Genomic DNA, 16,955 nt, shown 5'->3' with positions numbered 1-16,955 from the left:
ACTTTGTGTGACCCTGTCCCTCCTATTGCTTTTGCTTCCTGGTTGTGGGATGAACAGTTTACGTGGCTACATGTCGATCACCAGTGTAATGCAATACTATCATGAAACACCTAGATGATTTGATCTGTCCAATTATGTCATGGAAACTCTGAAATCATAAGCCAACATAACCTTGTATCTTTATAGTTGTTTTTTTTTTTTTATATACCAGATATTTGTGTCTGGTGAAGAAAAACTGACATTTGTTGAACTAGGCATGTTGGATAAAAGATATTCAATCTTTACCTCAATTAAACTTTAAAATAATTTGAGGTATTTTTTTCTTGGTAAACAGGTGTCTCATATTCAATAATTTGCATTACATTACTGCTATGTGAAATGAATTTATTAACAACCAAGCCCCCATCATATAATATTGGGGGTTTTTGAAAGGTTAAGATTGCCAGCAGAGTTCATAAGGCTGACACAATGGCAGGAGTGATGCTTTCATAGAAAGATCAAGAACAATCCACACACGCAGGAAGGAAAGTCAAGGGTGGACATGAGGATGATTGATCTCCCCACGGATCTGACCTTGGTGGCGCCTGGATCTTACATAGCCAGTGTGTGGATGTGTGAGAAATGAGTCCACAAGCCATTGTTCCTGCATTATTATTATCTCCTTCTTCTGTTTCTTTTCAGCCCTTCTTACTTAGGTACTGGTGGTTGTCTTCTCTTTTAAGGAAAACAATGTGTTGTGTCTGGAAATAGGAATTTAGATTATCAACAAACAAAAGCAACATTGTAACGTGTCAATCAATAGTAACGTGTCAAGGGTGTACTGGAAATGTCAATGCCGACAGCAGTCTTTGTAATCAACAATTTATTAAATATTATAACATTTCTTTACAATCATAATCAAGATAGATAATGATAGAAAGAATGAACCCAGTGTTCTCCACGGGACCTGAGACAGAATTATAGATGTTCTTCTTTGTATCTAGAAAGATTCTGATAGGTGTTTTAAGAATTGATTGGTTATAGTAAACTTGTGATTGGTGGTCATGGTTTCTTTTACTTTGGTTCTTAAAGTCTTCTTGTTAATAGAATCTGTAAGTCTTGCAAGTAACTTTCTAACATAGGCTTAATGAGAGTGAGAAGAAATGTTCAGGTGTGTGTGTGTGTGTGTGTGTGTGTACCTTGTGAATGCAATGAGCACTCAGAACATGATGCACAGAAAAAAAAGGAATAATTGTCCAAAAGTTCCAGAGAGGTCCAGGTTACAATAGAAAATTATTTTAAGGAAGTGTAGTGGTAACACCGAGCTCAGCATTTATGTGTGTGTGAACGTGTGTGTTTGTGTTTATGTGGTGTGCTGTATGTATGTTTGTGTATATGTGGTGTGCTCTCTCTCTCTCTCTCTGTGTATGTATATTTGTGTTCAAGCATGCATGTGAAGTTCAAAGACAGAGAAAAAGGTTTTAGGGAATATAAACAGTTGAAGAGGGATTGGAGATTGTCAGGTTCTGACATAGTATTAACCTGTGACCCTATTCCTTAGGGGTTTCTCCCATAGATATAGTAGATAGGCTAGTATAATGAAAAGATGCCAGAGTGGAAATTTATCTAATGATTCCCTGGTATTAACCAGTTGGTCTTGTAATTGTCAGAAGCTATCAGCAAAATGAGTTTGAGCTATTTTTTTTTAAAATATGCCTCTTTAAGGAGAACTTTGGCATCTTCAGCCACTGTATCAAGGAAATGAAATTGTAGGTAATAGGTTTTCCTGAAGTAAAGACTTATTGCCAGGAGCCCATCATTAGCTGAGGTAAATTTCTCCACACATTTCAAAAGCAATTCTCCTAATGGTTCCTCCTTAAATTCCAACAAATTAGGAGATTTAAGTTTTTTTTTCAGCAGTTCAAGAGACACTTTGTTATCCTTAGCCATGAAGTTTAGGGATTCATCATCGACTCCAAAGAGGTCACGATAGTAGTCTAAACTCCTCTTCAGACTCTCCTTATCCAAGTCCTGTAAAATGCCCACTACAGGAACAGTCGCCAAAAGTCTATCCATCATGGCCTGCAACCAGATATACTGCTTAGTAGAGTTGTACTTTTTTTGAATGGCTGCCTCAGTTATATTAGGCAAGGAAAGCAGAAAGTTGTGGCGCTTTTCAGCAGGAAGGTCCTTAAGCAGGGTGTCCAACAGGACTGGAAAATCATAGTCAGATAAATCGTGGTTAGATATCAAGAAAACCTGAGGTTGATCAATTTTACTATCCTTAAATGTCTTCAGACAGTACTTTCGGATATCACTCAGGATGGTTTCCCTGTTAAAGTTACGTGGTTTGGATTTCTTTTCATTGTATAGATCACAGTCTACCTTGCTTCTCACGAAGTAGTAATTCTTTTTCATAATTCTGATTGCTTTGGCAAGTTCTATTTCATGGTTTGTAAATCGTGTGGCAGAAACAATAATGAAGAAGTCATACTTTTTGAATTCTACTGTTTCTAGATAAGTTTTCGGTGGAAAGTTCCGTGTTCCAATACCAGGCAGGTCCCATAAGATCAAATTTTTAACTTTGGGGTGTTCAAATGGATCTGCCTTCATGGTTGTCTCTGTCACCCCCACTTTAGCTGCATCTTCCCCTTCGTGTTTAACTTCTCTCAGGGCATTGATGATGCTGGACTTCCCTGCTCCAGACTCTCCTGTCACAGCAATATTTATTGGGGCATCATCAATAGCTTTTAATGCATCACTGATTACAGAGTTTGCCCCCTGAATGTCCCCCTTTTTCAGGCATAACTGTATTGAACGGGTGGTTTCCTCAGAAATGATTTTGGTTTCTTGCTTATAATTCCTAAAATATTCAGTGAAGGTGGACTCCAAATCTCCTTTGTCTTCATCCTTAGGCACATTAGAGAAGAGATGACCCATGATTGTGAACAAAAAAGGCACTGAAAGAAGAAGAGAGAGTAAGATGTAAAAGATTGAAAATGCCTTTGTGCTTCTCACTGAGTTCTCGGTGTCTCAGACTCAGTTATGTTCTGATGCTGATTAGTTCCCATATATATTGTGCTGGTTATTCTTTGTCAGTAAGATACAATCTAGGTTCCTCTTGATAATGGAAACCTGGGATGAGGAATTGCCTCTATCAGATTGGACTGGGGGCATGCCAGTGGGACATTTTCTTTCTTTCTTTTTTCATTCTTTAATCTTTTTTTTTAATAGTCTAGTCTTTGTATGCTCCTGGTCTGCCCTATGACTCTTCCATATCTCATACCTCTTCGCCCTGACCCTGTCTCCAAGAGACCCAACCAGACCTCCACACCTATATAGCAGAGAACTGCCAGAACTTGACTCAGTGAGAGAAGATGCATCTAATCCCCAAGGGACTTGAGGCCCCAGGTAGTGGGACTTTTTTTTTCTGATTGAGGATTGATGTGGCAGGTCCCAGCCCAGTGTGGGTGTTACCATGCCTGGGCAGGTGGTCCTGAGTTGTGAATTAAAGCAAATGATACAACTCTATGGAACAAGCCAATAAGCAGCTTTCACTTATTACTCCTGCTGAGCTTCTGCGCTGGCCTTGCTCTATGATAGACTGTGATCACAATGTATAAGCCCCACAAAACACTTTTCTCCCACAACTGTTTTTGTTCACAGTGTTTTTCATAACAATATAAAGCAAACTAGAACAGGTATCAGGTATCTACTACCTCTCAATCCCTTAAGTATGGAAAAATTAAAACAAGTAAAGTAACAGGAAATAATTTAAAAATCTTCATTTGCCCCAGAGCCAGCATCAGCAACTATAAAAACAAAAGCAACTGTGCTGCATCTAATCTGACTGTAGGATTCTCTATGAATTCAAATGTCGTCTCCATCTGTGCATCCTTGAGTGTGTGCCTTCCAAAATGTGGGAACTTAATCAACATACTTCTAGTTTCTCAAACTCAAAACCAAGTAAAAATGAATAATAATATCAGTGTTGAATCAACACCAAATATATAATGATCACATCAATATTTGTCTGTTTTATTATTGTTTTCAAATGATGTCTGTAAGTCCAGGTAATACATTGGGTAGAAGTAATTTGCCTAGAATTTCCCTTCCATGGATTGAAACGCCTCTTGAGGACTGTAAACTTGCAACCATCTAAAACTTGTTTTCCCTTAAAGTCCATGTTAAAATCCATTTATCAGTACAATATTTCAGTGTCCTCAAGTCATCATTTAGATCCACTGTCTTCTTGTAAACTGTTTATTTCATGAAAAGAATCCAAGTGTTCACTGCAGATACATTGTTAGAGTGCTTTCACTCTAACTGCTTATTTGATAAGGTCCATTGTTAGAGTGCTTTCTCAGTATCAGTAAGGCCCTAGGCTCAAGCCCCAAGACCTCATCAAATGCATGTGTTTGTGGATTTCTATAATTCTGGTACTCAGGAAGTTGAGATAAGTGAGTCAGTAGTTCCAGGCCATCCTTAGTACATAATGAATTAGAGGATAGTCTGGGCTACTTAAGATTATGTCACAAACAATAAATATCAAGTTCACCAAACTGGCTCAATAGGTGAATACACTTGCTGCCTAGCTGAGAGACATGAGTTTGACTGTTGGGTAATTACTTCAGAGTTCATAGTTTGGTTCTATACTCTCCACAAACTGGCCTACAAGACCTCCTATGGCAGCACAATGGAACTCATCATCCCTTAAGGAAACAGCAATCTGCTACCCCATGCCCTGACTGGTTGTTACCTTGGAACTTCCTCCTTCTGTCTCACCCATATCAAGTCAGTATGCAGATGTAAGTTCTATTTCCAAATCCACTCACAACTGACTGACCATTCCTCCTACATTATCTTCTGCAAGACCTCCTCACTCCCAGGTGTCATTATGGGCATCATGATTATTGTATTTTCTGTGACTGTTCTTGCAATAATATGGATTATCAAATAAGCAGTTACCTTATTGACACTGAAGTCCTGCCTTGTGAAAGTGACTCCTAGAGGCACCACTAGGATCCCCATTCCACTCAGAGAACATTCATTAGGTGTACAGTGTGTATACTACATACAAAATAACCTTTGAGTGTAATTATTACACCTCTGGAGCTGCTGGTGTCAGAATTCCAGCCACTCTGTTATCTTGGGCTGTTTTCTCATCTCAGGACTTTGTTCTTAGTGAATGCTCCCTTTCCTTGATGCTCTCTGCCAGTAGCCATTTGTTTATTTATTTATTCCCTTTTCATAGGCAGGGTGCAGAAAAGAACACAAGCTGTTCTCAACTTTTAAGTTTTCCCCTCCCATTCTTTCTATTCTGGCTCCTGCTTTTGTGAGGCAGACTCCCAACTAATTGGCATCTGCAAGGTCTTCCCAGTGAAGATGAACACAGCAGACAAGAAGGCTGTGTTACAGTCAGCATTATAAAAGGAAGTCTGCCTAAATGACAGCTGTCATCACACCCTGACATAGCTCATGTTCCTTACAGACACAGAGAAGTTCCTTAGCACCAGTGTTTGTAGTAAAGAAAACCACAGTGACTATGATTCTTGGTGCACAGATTTCCACAGCCAGCTCCAGCAGCAGCAGAGACCTTTTCTCCACAGGTCGGTGTTCTCTGGGATGTTAGGAATTAAATATTTGACACTGAACTAGGAGGTGATTTGAGCCTGAGAAACAACAAATCTCATACCCACTTCAGAGATATTCTGTTACTTGACATCCATTGCAACAAATTTAAGGAGAAGAATAAGAAGCAAGCAAACCAATTGGATAAGTTTTACCAAATCCATAATTTAGATCATTTCTTCAAGGTACCTCATCTTGAATGACATGAGCATAGACAATCCACAAGCTAGTTCTGCCCACCTCCCACCAGTGCCTCCCTTAGCTTCCAAGCTGAGGATCCCCAGTGTCTGGACATCTTCCTAAATGTCTGGTTACATATAAGCTCTTTCAAGAAAAGAGATGGTGAGGGTTAGAAATTAGATCTGGATGCTCCTGCCCACTTACCAGAAACTCCTGTGTCCCCCGGATTCACACACTATAGTTCAGCTGCAGGTAGCACTCAGTTCTGCTCCAGGCTCTTTATGGGAACCCCAGTCCTGCTTCCTTTGAGGAAAGCCGCAGGTGCAAGGTGGTTGGTCAGGACTTATATATGCTTCTGAGTTCTCTTCCTCCTCTCTTGGTGTGTGCTGACCCATCATAGAAGAACATAGATAAGATTGTTTGTCAGAAGCACCTGCATTTCCAAGAAGCTGAAAGTGAAAATCAATCTACCAGTGGTTTTCAACCTATTATCCTTTTATTTCTTGTCAGTAAAACCTAGACACTGCTAAAATGATAAAGTATGGTGAACATGGGACTTGGAAACTGAAGTGGAACACAGAGAATTAGCTTCCTACTTAGGTTAAAACACAACCTGAAAGAATTTTCCTGATGCCTGATTCCACAAATGCAGCCTGAACTGAAGTTCCACCACACATTGTGTGGATTCTTCTACAGATGACAATCCAAGTTATGCTTACCCAAGACACAACACACCTCCCCCTCTGCCTACAACCTTATTTCCTTACAACATTCATGGACTTTGTGATTCCTAACTTTCCCTGTTCTGCTGGGATTTGGTCTGGCTTGGGTTAGACAGGTCTCACATGTGCTGTCACAATCACTGTTCCTATGTGAAGCTGTCCTGCTGTGTCCAGAAGTTTCCTTGTAGTGATGTATCTACTCTGGCTCTTACAGGCATTTACCCCCTGTTCTACAACCACTCCTGTGCCTTTGAGGTAGAAGTATTTATATTACGTCTAGGGCTAGATATTCCTCACTGTCTTATTCTCTGTTTCATGGCCAAGTAGGTATCTGTGTTGATTATCATCTTCTGAAAATACTAGTGTCCATGGTAAAAACTGAGTGCTGCATCAATCTATGGCTATAATGGTAAATCATTAGGATGTGACTTAATATTGTGTCCATTTAACAGTAAAATATTAGTTGTTCTCACCTAGGGTAAATGATCTGTCTAGTGTTTATTTCTTGGCTAGATATGGGTCTCATCTTAGGAAGAAGCTATTAAACCCAACCAGGAATCAGTTGGTTACTTAGATGATATTCTTCCCACTATTACACTTTATGTGTCTTTAGCTTTATTTAGTGCTTGCTAAAGACATAAGTGGGTATGTCTTTCCTAACCAGTCAGTATTGTAGCTCATATCTGGGGCTTGCCAGTGATTTATTTTCTAGACAGTACCTTCCAGCACTGTGATTGCTAGCCTGAACAGATGAACCTTCTGTGTCAGTATCAGGTTGATTTTTTGCCATGTTTTATTTCTCAAGTATGTGTCTGTTTCTTCACTTAATGGAAGTTGCAAGTTTTGGAAACTAATGAAGAGCAGGGACAATGGTCTCTAATGGTTAGGAACCACTCTGTCTAGGAACTCTAAACATTGGACTAGTTCCTGGGAGTGGGCTTCTCGTTGCCCTGTGGTGTCTAATGGGTCTTTGCTGCCCATGTGGAGGGCAACTCCATCTTTTTTTTTTCTAATTTCAATCAGAGTGAAGTTTATTTTTGTATTTTTTAATATTTTTATTACATATTTTCCTCAATTACATTTCCAATGCTATCCCAAAAGTCCCCCATAGCGCCCCCCACTTCCCTACCCACCCATTCCCATTCTTTTGGCCCTGGCATTCCCCTATATTGGGGCATATAAAGTTTGCAAGTCCAATGGGCCTCTCTTTCCAGTGATGGCCGACTAGGCCATCTATCGATACATATGCAGCTAGAGATAAGAGCTCCGGGGTTCTGGTTAGTACATCATGTTGTTCCAACAATAGGGTTGCAGATCCCTTTAGCTCCTTGGGTACTTTCTCTAGCTTCTCCATTGGGAGCCCTGTGATACATCCAATAGCTGACTGTGAGCATCCACTCCTGTGTTTGCTAGGCCCCGGCATTGTCTCGCAAGAGACAGCTATATTTGGGTCCTTTCAGCAAAATCTTGCTAGTGTATGCAATGGTGTCAGCGTTTAGAAGCTGATTATGGGATGGATCCCTGGATACAGCAGTCTCTAAATGGTCCATCCTTTCATCACAGCTACGAAATTTGTCTCTGTAACTCCTTCCCTGGGTGTTTTGTTCCCAATTCTAAGAAGGGGCAGTGTCCACACTTTGGTCTTCATTCTTCTTGAGTTTCATGCGTTTAGCAAATTGTATCTTATATCTTGGGTATCCTAAGTTTTGGGCTAATATCCACTAATCAGTGAATACATATTGTGTGAGTTCCTTTGTGATTGTGTTACCTCACTCAAGATGATGCCCTCCAGGTCCATCCATTTGGCTAGGAATTTCATAAATTCATTCTTTTTAATAGCTGAGACGTACTCCATTGTGTAAATGTACCATAATTTCTGTATCCATTCCTCTGTTGAGGGACATCTGGGTTCTTTCCAGCTTCTGGCTATTATAAATAGGGCTGCTATGAACATAGTGGAGCATGTGTCCTTTTTACCGGTTGGGACATCTTCTGGATATATGCCCAGGAGAGGTATTGCTGGATCCTCCGGTAGTACTATGTCCAATTTTCTGAGGAACCGCCAGACTGATTTCCAGAGTGGTTGTACAAGCTTGCAATCCCACCAACAATGGAGGAGTGTTCCTCTTTCTCCACATCCTCGCCAGCATCTGCTGTCACCTGAATTTTTGATCTTAGCCATTCTGACTGGTGTGAGGTGGAATCTCAGGGTTGTTTTGATTTGCATTTCCCTGATGATTAAGGATGTTGAACAATTTTTCAGGTGCTTCTCAGCCATTCGGTATTCCTCAGGTGAGAATTCTTTGTTCAGTTCTGAGCCCCATTTTTTAATGGGGTTATTTGACTTTCTGGAGTCCACCTTCTTGAGTTCTTTATATATATTGGATATTAGTCCCTTATCTGATTTAGGATAGGTGAAGATCCTTTCCCAATCTGTTGGTGGTTTTTTTTGTCTTATTGATGGTGTCTTTTGCCTTGCAGAAACTTTGCAGTTTCATGAGGTCCCACTTGTCAATTCTCGATCTTACAGCACAAGCCATTGCTGTTCTATTCAAGAATTTTTCCCCTGTGCCCATATCTTCAAGGCTTTTCCCCACTTTCTCCTCTATAAGTTTCAGTGTCTCTGGTTTTATTTGAAGTTCCTTGATCCACTTAGACTTGACCTTAGTACAAGGAGCTAGGAATGGATCGATTCGCATTCTTCTACATGTTAACAACCAGTTGTGCCAGCACCATTTGTTGAAAATGCTGTCTTTCTTCCACTGGATGGTTTTAGCTCCCTTGTCGAAGATCAAGTGACCGTAGGTGTGTGGGTTCATTTCTGGGTCTTCAATTCTATTCCATTGGTCTACTTGTCTGTCACTATACCAGTACCATGCAGTTTTTATCACAATTGCTCTGTAGTAAAGCTTTAGGTCCGGCATGGTGATTCCACCAGAGGTTCTTTTATCCTTGAGAAGAGTTTTTGCTATCCTAGGTTTTTTTGTTATTCCAGATGAATTTGCAGATTGCACTTTCCAATTCGTTGAAGAATTGATTTGGAATTTTGATGGGGATTGCATTGAATCTGTAGATTGCTTTTGGCAAGATAGCCATTTTTACAATGTTGATCCTGCCAATCCATGAGCATGGGAGATCTTTCCATCTTCTGAGATCTTCTATAATTTCTTTCTTCAGAGACTTGAAGTTTTTATTATACAGATCTTTCACTTCCTTAGTTAGAGTCACGCCAAGATATTTTATATTATTTGTGACTATTGAGAAGGGTGTTGTTTCCCTAATTTCTTCCTCAGCCTGTTTATTCTTTGTGTAGAGAAAGGCCATTGATTTGTTTGAGTTAATTTTATATCCAGCTACTTCACCGAAGCTGTTTATCAGGCTTAGGAGTTCTCTGGTGGAATTTTTAGGGTCACTTATATATACTATCATATCATCTGCAAAAAGTGATATTTTGACTTCATCTTTTCCAATTTGTATCCCTTTGATCTCCTTTTGTTGTCCAATTGCTCTGGCTAGGACTTCAAGTACAATGTTGAATAGGTATAGAGAAAGTGGACAGCCTTGTCTAGTCCCTGATTTTAGAGGGATTGCTTCAAGCTTCTCACCATTTACTTTGATGTTGGCTACTGGTTTGCTGTAGATTGCTTTTATCATGTTTAGGTATGGGCCTTGAATTCCTGATCTTTCCAAGACTTTTATCATGAATGTGTGTTGGATCTTGTCAAATGCTTTTTCCAGATCTAACGAGATGATCATGTGGTTTTTGTCTTTGAGTTTGTTTATATACTGGATTACGTTGATGGATTTCCGTATATTGAACCATCCCTGCATCCCTGGGATGAAACCTACTTGGTCAGGATGAATGATTGTTTTGATGTGTTCTTGGATTCGGTTAGCAAGAACTTTATTGAGGATTTTTGCATCAATATTCATAAGGGATATTGGTCTGAAGTTTTCTATCTTTGTTGGGTCTTTTTGTGGTTTAGGTATCAGAGTAATTGTGGCTTCATAGAATGAGTTGGGTAAAGTACCTTCTGTTTCTATTTTGTGGAATAGTTTGTGAAGAACTGGGATTAGATCTTCTTTGAAGGTCTGATAGAACTCTGCACTAATCCCATCTGGTCCTGGGCTTTTTTTAGTTGGGAGACTATTAATGACTGCTTCTATTTCTTTGGGGGATATAGGGCTGTTTAGATCATTAACCTGATCTTGATTCAACTTTGGTACCTGGTATCTGTCTAGGAACTTCTCCATTTCATCCAGGTTCTCCAGTTTTGTTGAGTATAGCCTTTGGTAGAAGGATCTGATGGTGTTTTGGATATCTTCAGGATCTGTTGTTATGTCTCCTTTTTCATTTCTGATTTTGTTAATTAGGATGCTTTCCCTGTGCCCTCTAGTGAGTCTGGCTAAGGGTTTATCTATCTTGTTGATTTTCTCAAAGAACCAGCTCCTTGATTGGTTGATTGTTTGAATGGTTCTTCTTGTTTCCACTTGGTTGATTTCGCCCCTGAGTTTGATTATTTCCTGCCGTCTACTGCTCTTGGGTGAATTTGCTTCCTTTTGTTCTAGTGCTTTTAGGTATGTTGTCAAGCTGCTAATGTGTGCTCTCTCTAGTTTCCTTTTGGAGGCACTCAGAGCTATGAGTTTTCCTCTTAGAAATGCTTTCATTGCGTCCCATAAGTTTGGGTATGTTGTGGCTTCATTTTCATTGAACTCTAAAAAGTCCTTAATTTCTTTCTTTATTCCTTCCTTGACCATGGTATCATTGAGAAGAGTGTTGTTCAGTTTCTACGTGAAAGTTGGCTTTCTATTATTTATTTTGTTATTGAAGATCAGCCTTAGTCCATAATGATCTGATAGAATGCATTGGACAATTTCAATATTTTTGTATCTGTTGAGGCCTGTTTTGTGACCAATTATGTGGTCAATTTTGGAGAAGGTACCATGAGGTGCTGAGAAGAAGGTATATCCTTTTGTTTTTGGATAGAATGTTCTGTAGATATCTGCCAGATCCATTTGATTCATAACTTCTGTTAGTTTCACTGTGTCCCTGTTTAGTTTCTGTTTCCATGATCTGTCCATTGGTGAAAGTGGTGTGTTGAAGTCTCCCACTCTTATTGTATGAGGTGCAATGTGTGCTTTGAGATTTACTAAAGTTTCTTTAATGAATGTGGCTGCCTTTGTATTTGGAGCATAGGTATTCAGGATTGATAGTTCCTCTTGGAGGATTTTACCTTTGATGAGTATGAAGTGCCCCTCCCTGTCTTTTTTGATAACTTTGGGTTGGAAGTCAATCTTATCAGATATTAGAATGGCTACTCCAGCTTGTTTCTTCATACCATTTGCTTGGAAAATTGTTTTCCAGCCTTTCATTCTGAGGTAGTGTCTATCTTTTTCTCTGAGATGAGTTTCCTGTAAGCAGCAAAATGTTGGGTCTTGTTTGTGTAGCCAGTTTGTTAGTCTATGTCTTTTTATCGGGGAGTTGAGTCCATTGATATTACACAATATTAAGGAAACGTAATTGTTGTTTCCTGTTATTTTTGTTGTTAAAGTTGGCATTCTGTTCTTGTGGCTGTCTTCTTTTAGGTTTGTTGAGGGATTACCTTCTTGTTGTTTCTAGGGCGTGGTTCCTGTCCTTGTATTGGTTTTTTTCTGTTATTATCCTTTGAAGGGCTGAATTCGAGGAGAGATAATGTGTGAATTTGGTTTTGTCGTGGAATACTTTGGTTTCTCCATCTATGTTAATTGAGAGTTTGGCTGGGTATAGTAGCCTGGGCTGGAATTTGTGTTCTTTTAGTGTCTGTATGACATCCATCCAGGATCTTCTGGCTTTCATAGTCTCTGGTGAAAAATCTGGTGTAATTTTGATAGGCTTGCCTTTATATGTTACTTAGCCTTTTTCTCTTACTGCTTTTATTATTCTATCTTTATTTAGTGCATTTGTTGTTCTGATTATTATGTGTCGGGAGGTATTTCTTTTCTGGTCCAGTCTATTTGGAGTTCTGTATGCTTCTTGTATGTTCATGGGCATCTCTTTCTTTAGATTTGGGAAGTTTTCTTCTATAATTTTGTTGAAGATGTTTGCTGGTCCTTTGAGTTGAAAGTCTTCATTCTCATCCACTCCTATTATCAGTAGGTTTGGTCTTCTCATTGTGTCCTGGATTTCCTCGATGTTTTGAGTTAGGATCTTTTTGCATTTTACATTTTCCTTGATTGTTGTGCCGATGTTCTCTATGGAATCTTCTGCACATGAGATTCTCTCTTCCATCTCTTGTATTCTGTTGCTGATGCTCGTATCTATGGTTCCAGATTTCTTTCCTAGGGTTTCTATCTCCAGTGTTGCCTCATTTTGGGTTTTCTTTATTGTGTCTACTTCCCTTTTTAGGTCTAGTATGGTTTTGTTCATTTCCATCATCTGTTTGGATGTGTTTTCCTGTTTTTCTTTAAGGACTTCTACCTGTTTGATTATGTTATCGTGTTTTTCTTTAAGGATTTGTAACTCTTTAGCAGTGTTCTCCTGCAATTCTTTAAGGGATTTTAGTTCTTCCTCTTTAATATCTTCTACCTGTTTACCAGTGTTCCTTTGTATTTCTTTAAGTGTGTTATTAAAGTCCTTCTTGAAGTCCTCTACCATCATCAGGAGATATGCTTTTAGATCCGTGTCTAGCTTCTCTGGTGTGTTGGGGTGCCCTGGACTGGGCGAAGTGGGAGTGCTGGGTTCTGATGATGGTGAGTGGTCTTGGTTTCTGTTAGTAAGATTATTACATTTACCTTTTGCCATCTGGTAATCTCTGGGGTTAGTTGTTGTCGTTGTCAGTGTTTAAAGATTGGAGGAGAAGCTTTGTTCCATTCACCAGAAGTCTCAAAATCCTCTGGCGGGGGTCGTGGGTAGCTGGCGGGTGTCAGCCGACCCTGCGCTCTAGCTACCCCAGTGCTGTTCAGGCCGGAAGAAGCCTGTGGCCCTACTCAGGCTGGTTTTCTGTTTCCCTAATTAATTCAGTCTCAGGTCCCGCGCGCAATTGGATTGGAGCAGAAGCTGTGTTCCACTCACCAGCAGTCTCAAAATCCTGTGGAGGGGGTCGTGTGTAGCTGGCGGGTGTCAGCCAACCCTGCGCTCTAGCTACCCTGGTGCTGGTCCGGCCAGAAGAGGCCTGTGGCCCTACTCAGGCCGGTTTTCTGCTTCCCTAACTAATGCAGTCTCAGGTCCCGCACGCAATTGGATTGGAGCAGAAGCTGTGTTTCACTCACCAGAAGTCTTAAGATCCTGTGGCGGGTGTTGTGGGTAGCTGGTGAGTGTCAGCCGACCCTGCGCCCTAGCTACCCCAGTGCTTTTCTGACCGGAAGAGGTTGGTGGCCCTACTCAGGCCGGATTTGTGCCTCCCCAACCAAAGCAGTCTCAGGTCCCGCGTGATTGGACTGGAGCAGAAGCTGTGTTCCACTCACCAGCAGTCTCAAAATCTTGTGGCGGGGGTCGTGGGTAGCTGGCGGGTGTCAGCCGACCCTGCGCCCTAGCTACCCTGGTGCTGGTCCGGCCAGAAGAGGCCTGTGGCCCTACTCAGGCCGGTTTTCTGCTTCCCTAACTAATGCAGTCTCAGGTCCCGCGCGCAATTGGATTGGAGCAGAAGCTGTGTTCCACTCACCAGAAGTCTTAAGATCCTGTGGCGGGTGTTGTGGGTAGCTGGCGAGTGTCAGCCGACCCTGCGCCCTAGCTACCCCAGTGCTTTTCTGACTGGAAGAGGCTGGTGGCCCTACTCAGGCCGGATTTGTGCCTCCCCAACCAAAGCAGTCTCAGGTCCCGCGTGATTGGACTGGAGCAGAAGCTGTGTTCCACTCACCAGCAGTCTCAAAATCCTGTGGCGGGGGTCGTGGGTAGCTGGCGGGTGTCAGCCGACCCTGCCCCCTAGCTACCCTCGGTGCTTTTCTGACTGGAAGAGGCTGGTGGCCCTACTCAGGCCGGATTTGTGCCTCCCCAACCAAAGCAGTCTCAAGTCCCGTGTGATTCGACTGGAGCTGTGTTCCACTCACCAGCAGTCTCAAAATCCTGTGGCGGGGGTCGTGGTTAGCTGGAGGGTGTCAGCCGACCCTGCGCTCTAGCTACCCTGGTGCTGGTCCGGTCGGAAGAGTCACCAGAAATCTTAAGATCCTGTGGCAGGTGTTGTGGGTAGCTGGTGAGTGTCAGCCTACCCTGCGCCCTAGCTACCCCAGTGCTGGTTAGGCCGGAAGAGGCTTGTGGCCCTGGGGCAACTCCATCTTAACTCCTTATACAGATGTGTATAGATTTAATTTAAGAAACCTCTACAGTAATAGGTCTTCATATGACTTTTAGAAGTACTCTAGTGTTATTTAACCCTCCCTTTGTCTCTCTTCCTCCCACTGCCCGCATTCTTCCCAGTTTTAACCCTTCCTGTTCCATAATTCTCTTTTACCCCTTTCTACCAATTGATCATCTCTCCCCTGTCTTGAAAATTCTACTCCATGACACCATACTAATTTCAAAACCGTGGTGGGTATTCCAAATGGAGCACACATATTTGAAGAGTGAAAGCTCACATTCACCAATGAGAGGAATTAAGTGATGTTTGTCTTTCTTGGCCTGTGCTATCTCAGTCAGAAGGATATTTTTATCTCTATCTATTTTCTCATGGTTTTCCTAGTTTCCTTTTGCTTCACTGAGTATTCCATCCTGTAAAGTTGCACATTTTCAGTATCCATTCCTCAATTGATGGACATGTAGTCTGTTTCTGTTGTGAAGAGAGCATGGATGGAGGATGGGTGAATCAGATGCTCTGCAGTAGGACATAGCGTAGTTTGAGGATATTTTCATGAGTGGTAAAGCTGGATTAGACAGCAAATCTGTCCTTCCTTCTTGTGGAATTTCCACAGGAATCACTTTAGAGGCTGCACTGGTTGTCACTCTCCCTGTAGCAGGGACTGAGTGTTCTTCTTTCCCTACATCCATAACAGGAGGTTTTAATTTTTTTTTGTTGTTGTTGATTTTTGTTTTTTTTTCATTTGTACCTTTGTATCTAGCCACTCTGAGTGAGGGGAGATAAAATCTCAAAATAGTTTTGATTTGCATCTTCCTGAAGGATAAGAATGTTGAACATTTAAAAAATGTTTCTTAGCCATTTGTATATCTTCTTCTAAGATCCCTGTGTTTAGGTCTATGTTCCAATCTGATGTTGGGTTACAGGTCTTTGTATGTGTGTAGATATAAATAACTTAGTGAAGGTTTTTTTTTTATGGAGTGAATTATAATTTAATTACTATATTTCTCTCTTTCCTTTCTTCCCTTTATATTCTCCCATGTGTCCTTCCGAACTGTTCTTCAAATCATGGCTATCCACAGACCACCCTACCTGGGAATCTATCCCATACATATACAGACACCAAACCAGACACTATTGCTAGTGCCAAGAAGTGCTTGCTGACAGGAGCCTGATATATCTTTTCTCAGAAGCTCTTCCAGAGCCTGACTAATATAGATGTGGATGCTCACAGCCAACCATTAGACTGAGCTCAGGGACCCCAATGTATAAGTTCAGGGAAGGACTGAAGGAGATGAAGGGATTTACAACCCCATTCGGAGAATAACAGTATTAGCCAACTAAACCCCCAACTCAGAGGGGCTTAACCACCAACCAAAGAGTACACATGGAGCTACCCATGGCTCCAGCTGCATATGTAGCAGAGGATGGTCTTATTTGTCATTAATGGGAGGGTAGGCCCTTGGTGCTGTGAAGGCTTAATGCCCTAGTGTAGGGGAATGCAAGGGCTGTGAGGCAGGAGTGGGTGGGTGGGTGGGTGGGTGAGGGAGTATCCTTATAGAAGCAGGGGGAAAGGGTATGTATGGGATGAGTTTTGTGGAGGGGAAAATGAGAAAGGGGATAACATTTGAAATGTAAATAAATAAGAGAACTAAATAAAAAAGGTAACCTTTGAGAGAGTTTTGCTGAATTCAGTACTTTTCATCATTTTCCTAGCTGTTCTGATATCCCTTGCCCTGCCCTCTGTCATTTGCTGCTTCACCGTGTTGCATAGTATGCATTCCTTCTGAATTCTCCCTGTTACTCTCCTCTTCTGGAGTATCCTCCTTGTTAGAGAAAGTGCATGCACTGTTTTTACAGTGTGCTTAGAAGCTCTTCCCTGTATGGAAGAGACCCTCCCATTGGCAGGGTACAGAAGAGCCAGTCTCATTCTGGTTGCCTTCAGAACAAGGTGTCAGACTTTGAGCCCCTCTAGCACCACATCTGCCTGTCTAGGTGCTGCCATGCTTCCTGCCATGATGCTAATGGACTCAACCTCTGAAATTATAAGCCACCCTCAATTAAATATTTTCCTTTATGAGAGTTGCCTTGGTCAATATTTCTCTTCACAGCAATGGATTCCTTAACTAAGACTGGTCCCTTTGGATGAGTAAAGTCAGGAGTATTTGCAAAGCAG

At 41.3% G+C, this 16,955-nt stretch overlaps 1 protein-coding gene across 1 annotated transcript; it reads right to left on the bottom strand.

Moving 5' to 3' along the window:
- Nucleotides 1-1,146: 1,146 nt before the first annotated feature.
- Nucleotides 1,147-2,930, bottom strand: LOC110288307 (interferon-inducible GTPase 1-like). The gene is made up of 2 exons (XM_085833717.1): nucleotides 1,699-2,930; nucleotides 1,147-1,212 (listed from the first exon to the last, which is right to left on the bottom strand). Exons 1-2 carry the CDS (start codon nucleotides 2,917-2,919, stop codon nucleotides 1,147-1,149), a joined length of 1,287 nt encoding a protein of 428 aa, XP_085689843.1. The 5' UTR covers nucleotides 2,920-2,930.
- Between the last annotated feature and the right edge of the window lie 14,025 nt (nucleotides 2,931-16,955).

The sequence above is a fragment of the Mus caroli genome, unplaced genomic scaffold (assembly GCF_978045245.1).
Source record: "Mus caroli unplaced genomic scaffold, Mus_caroli_1 scaffold_19, whole genome shotgun sequence".
In the NCBI taxonomy this organism is placed as follows: Eukaryota; Metazoa; Chordata; class Mammalia; order Rodentia; family Muridae; genus Mus; species Mus caroli.
This window is presented reverse-complemented; position numbering and strand designations above follow the sequence as displayed.

Coding starts and splice junctions, on each gene's coding strand:
- LOC110288307 (XM_085833717.1), bottom strand. CDS start 2,919: ATGGGTCATCTCTTCTCTAATGTGCCTAAGGATGAAGACAAAGGAGAT. Junction 1,213..1,698: donor ATGCCAAAGTTCTCCTTAAA/GAGGCATATTTT, acceptor TTTTTTTTCTGT/GCATCATGTTCTGAGTGCTC.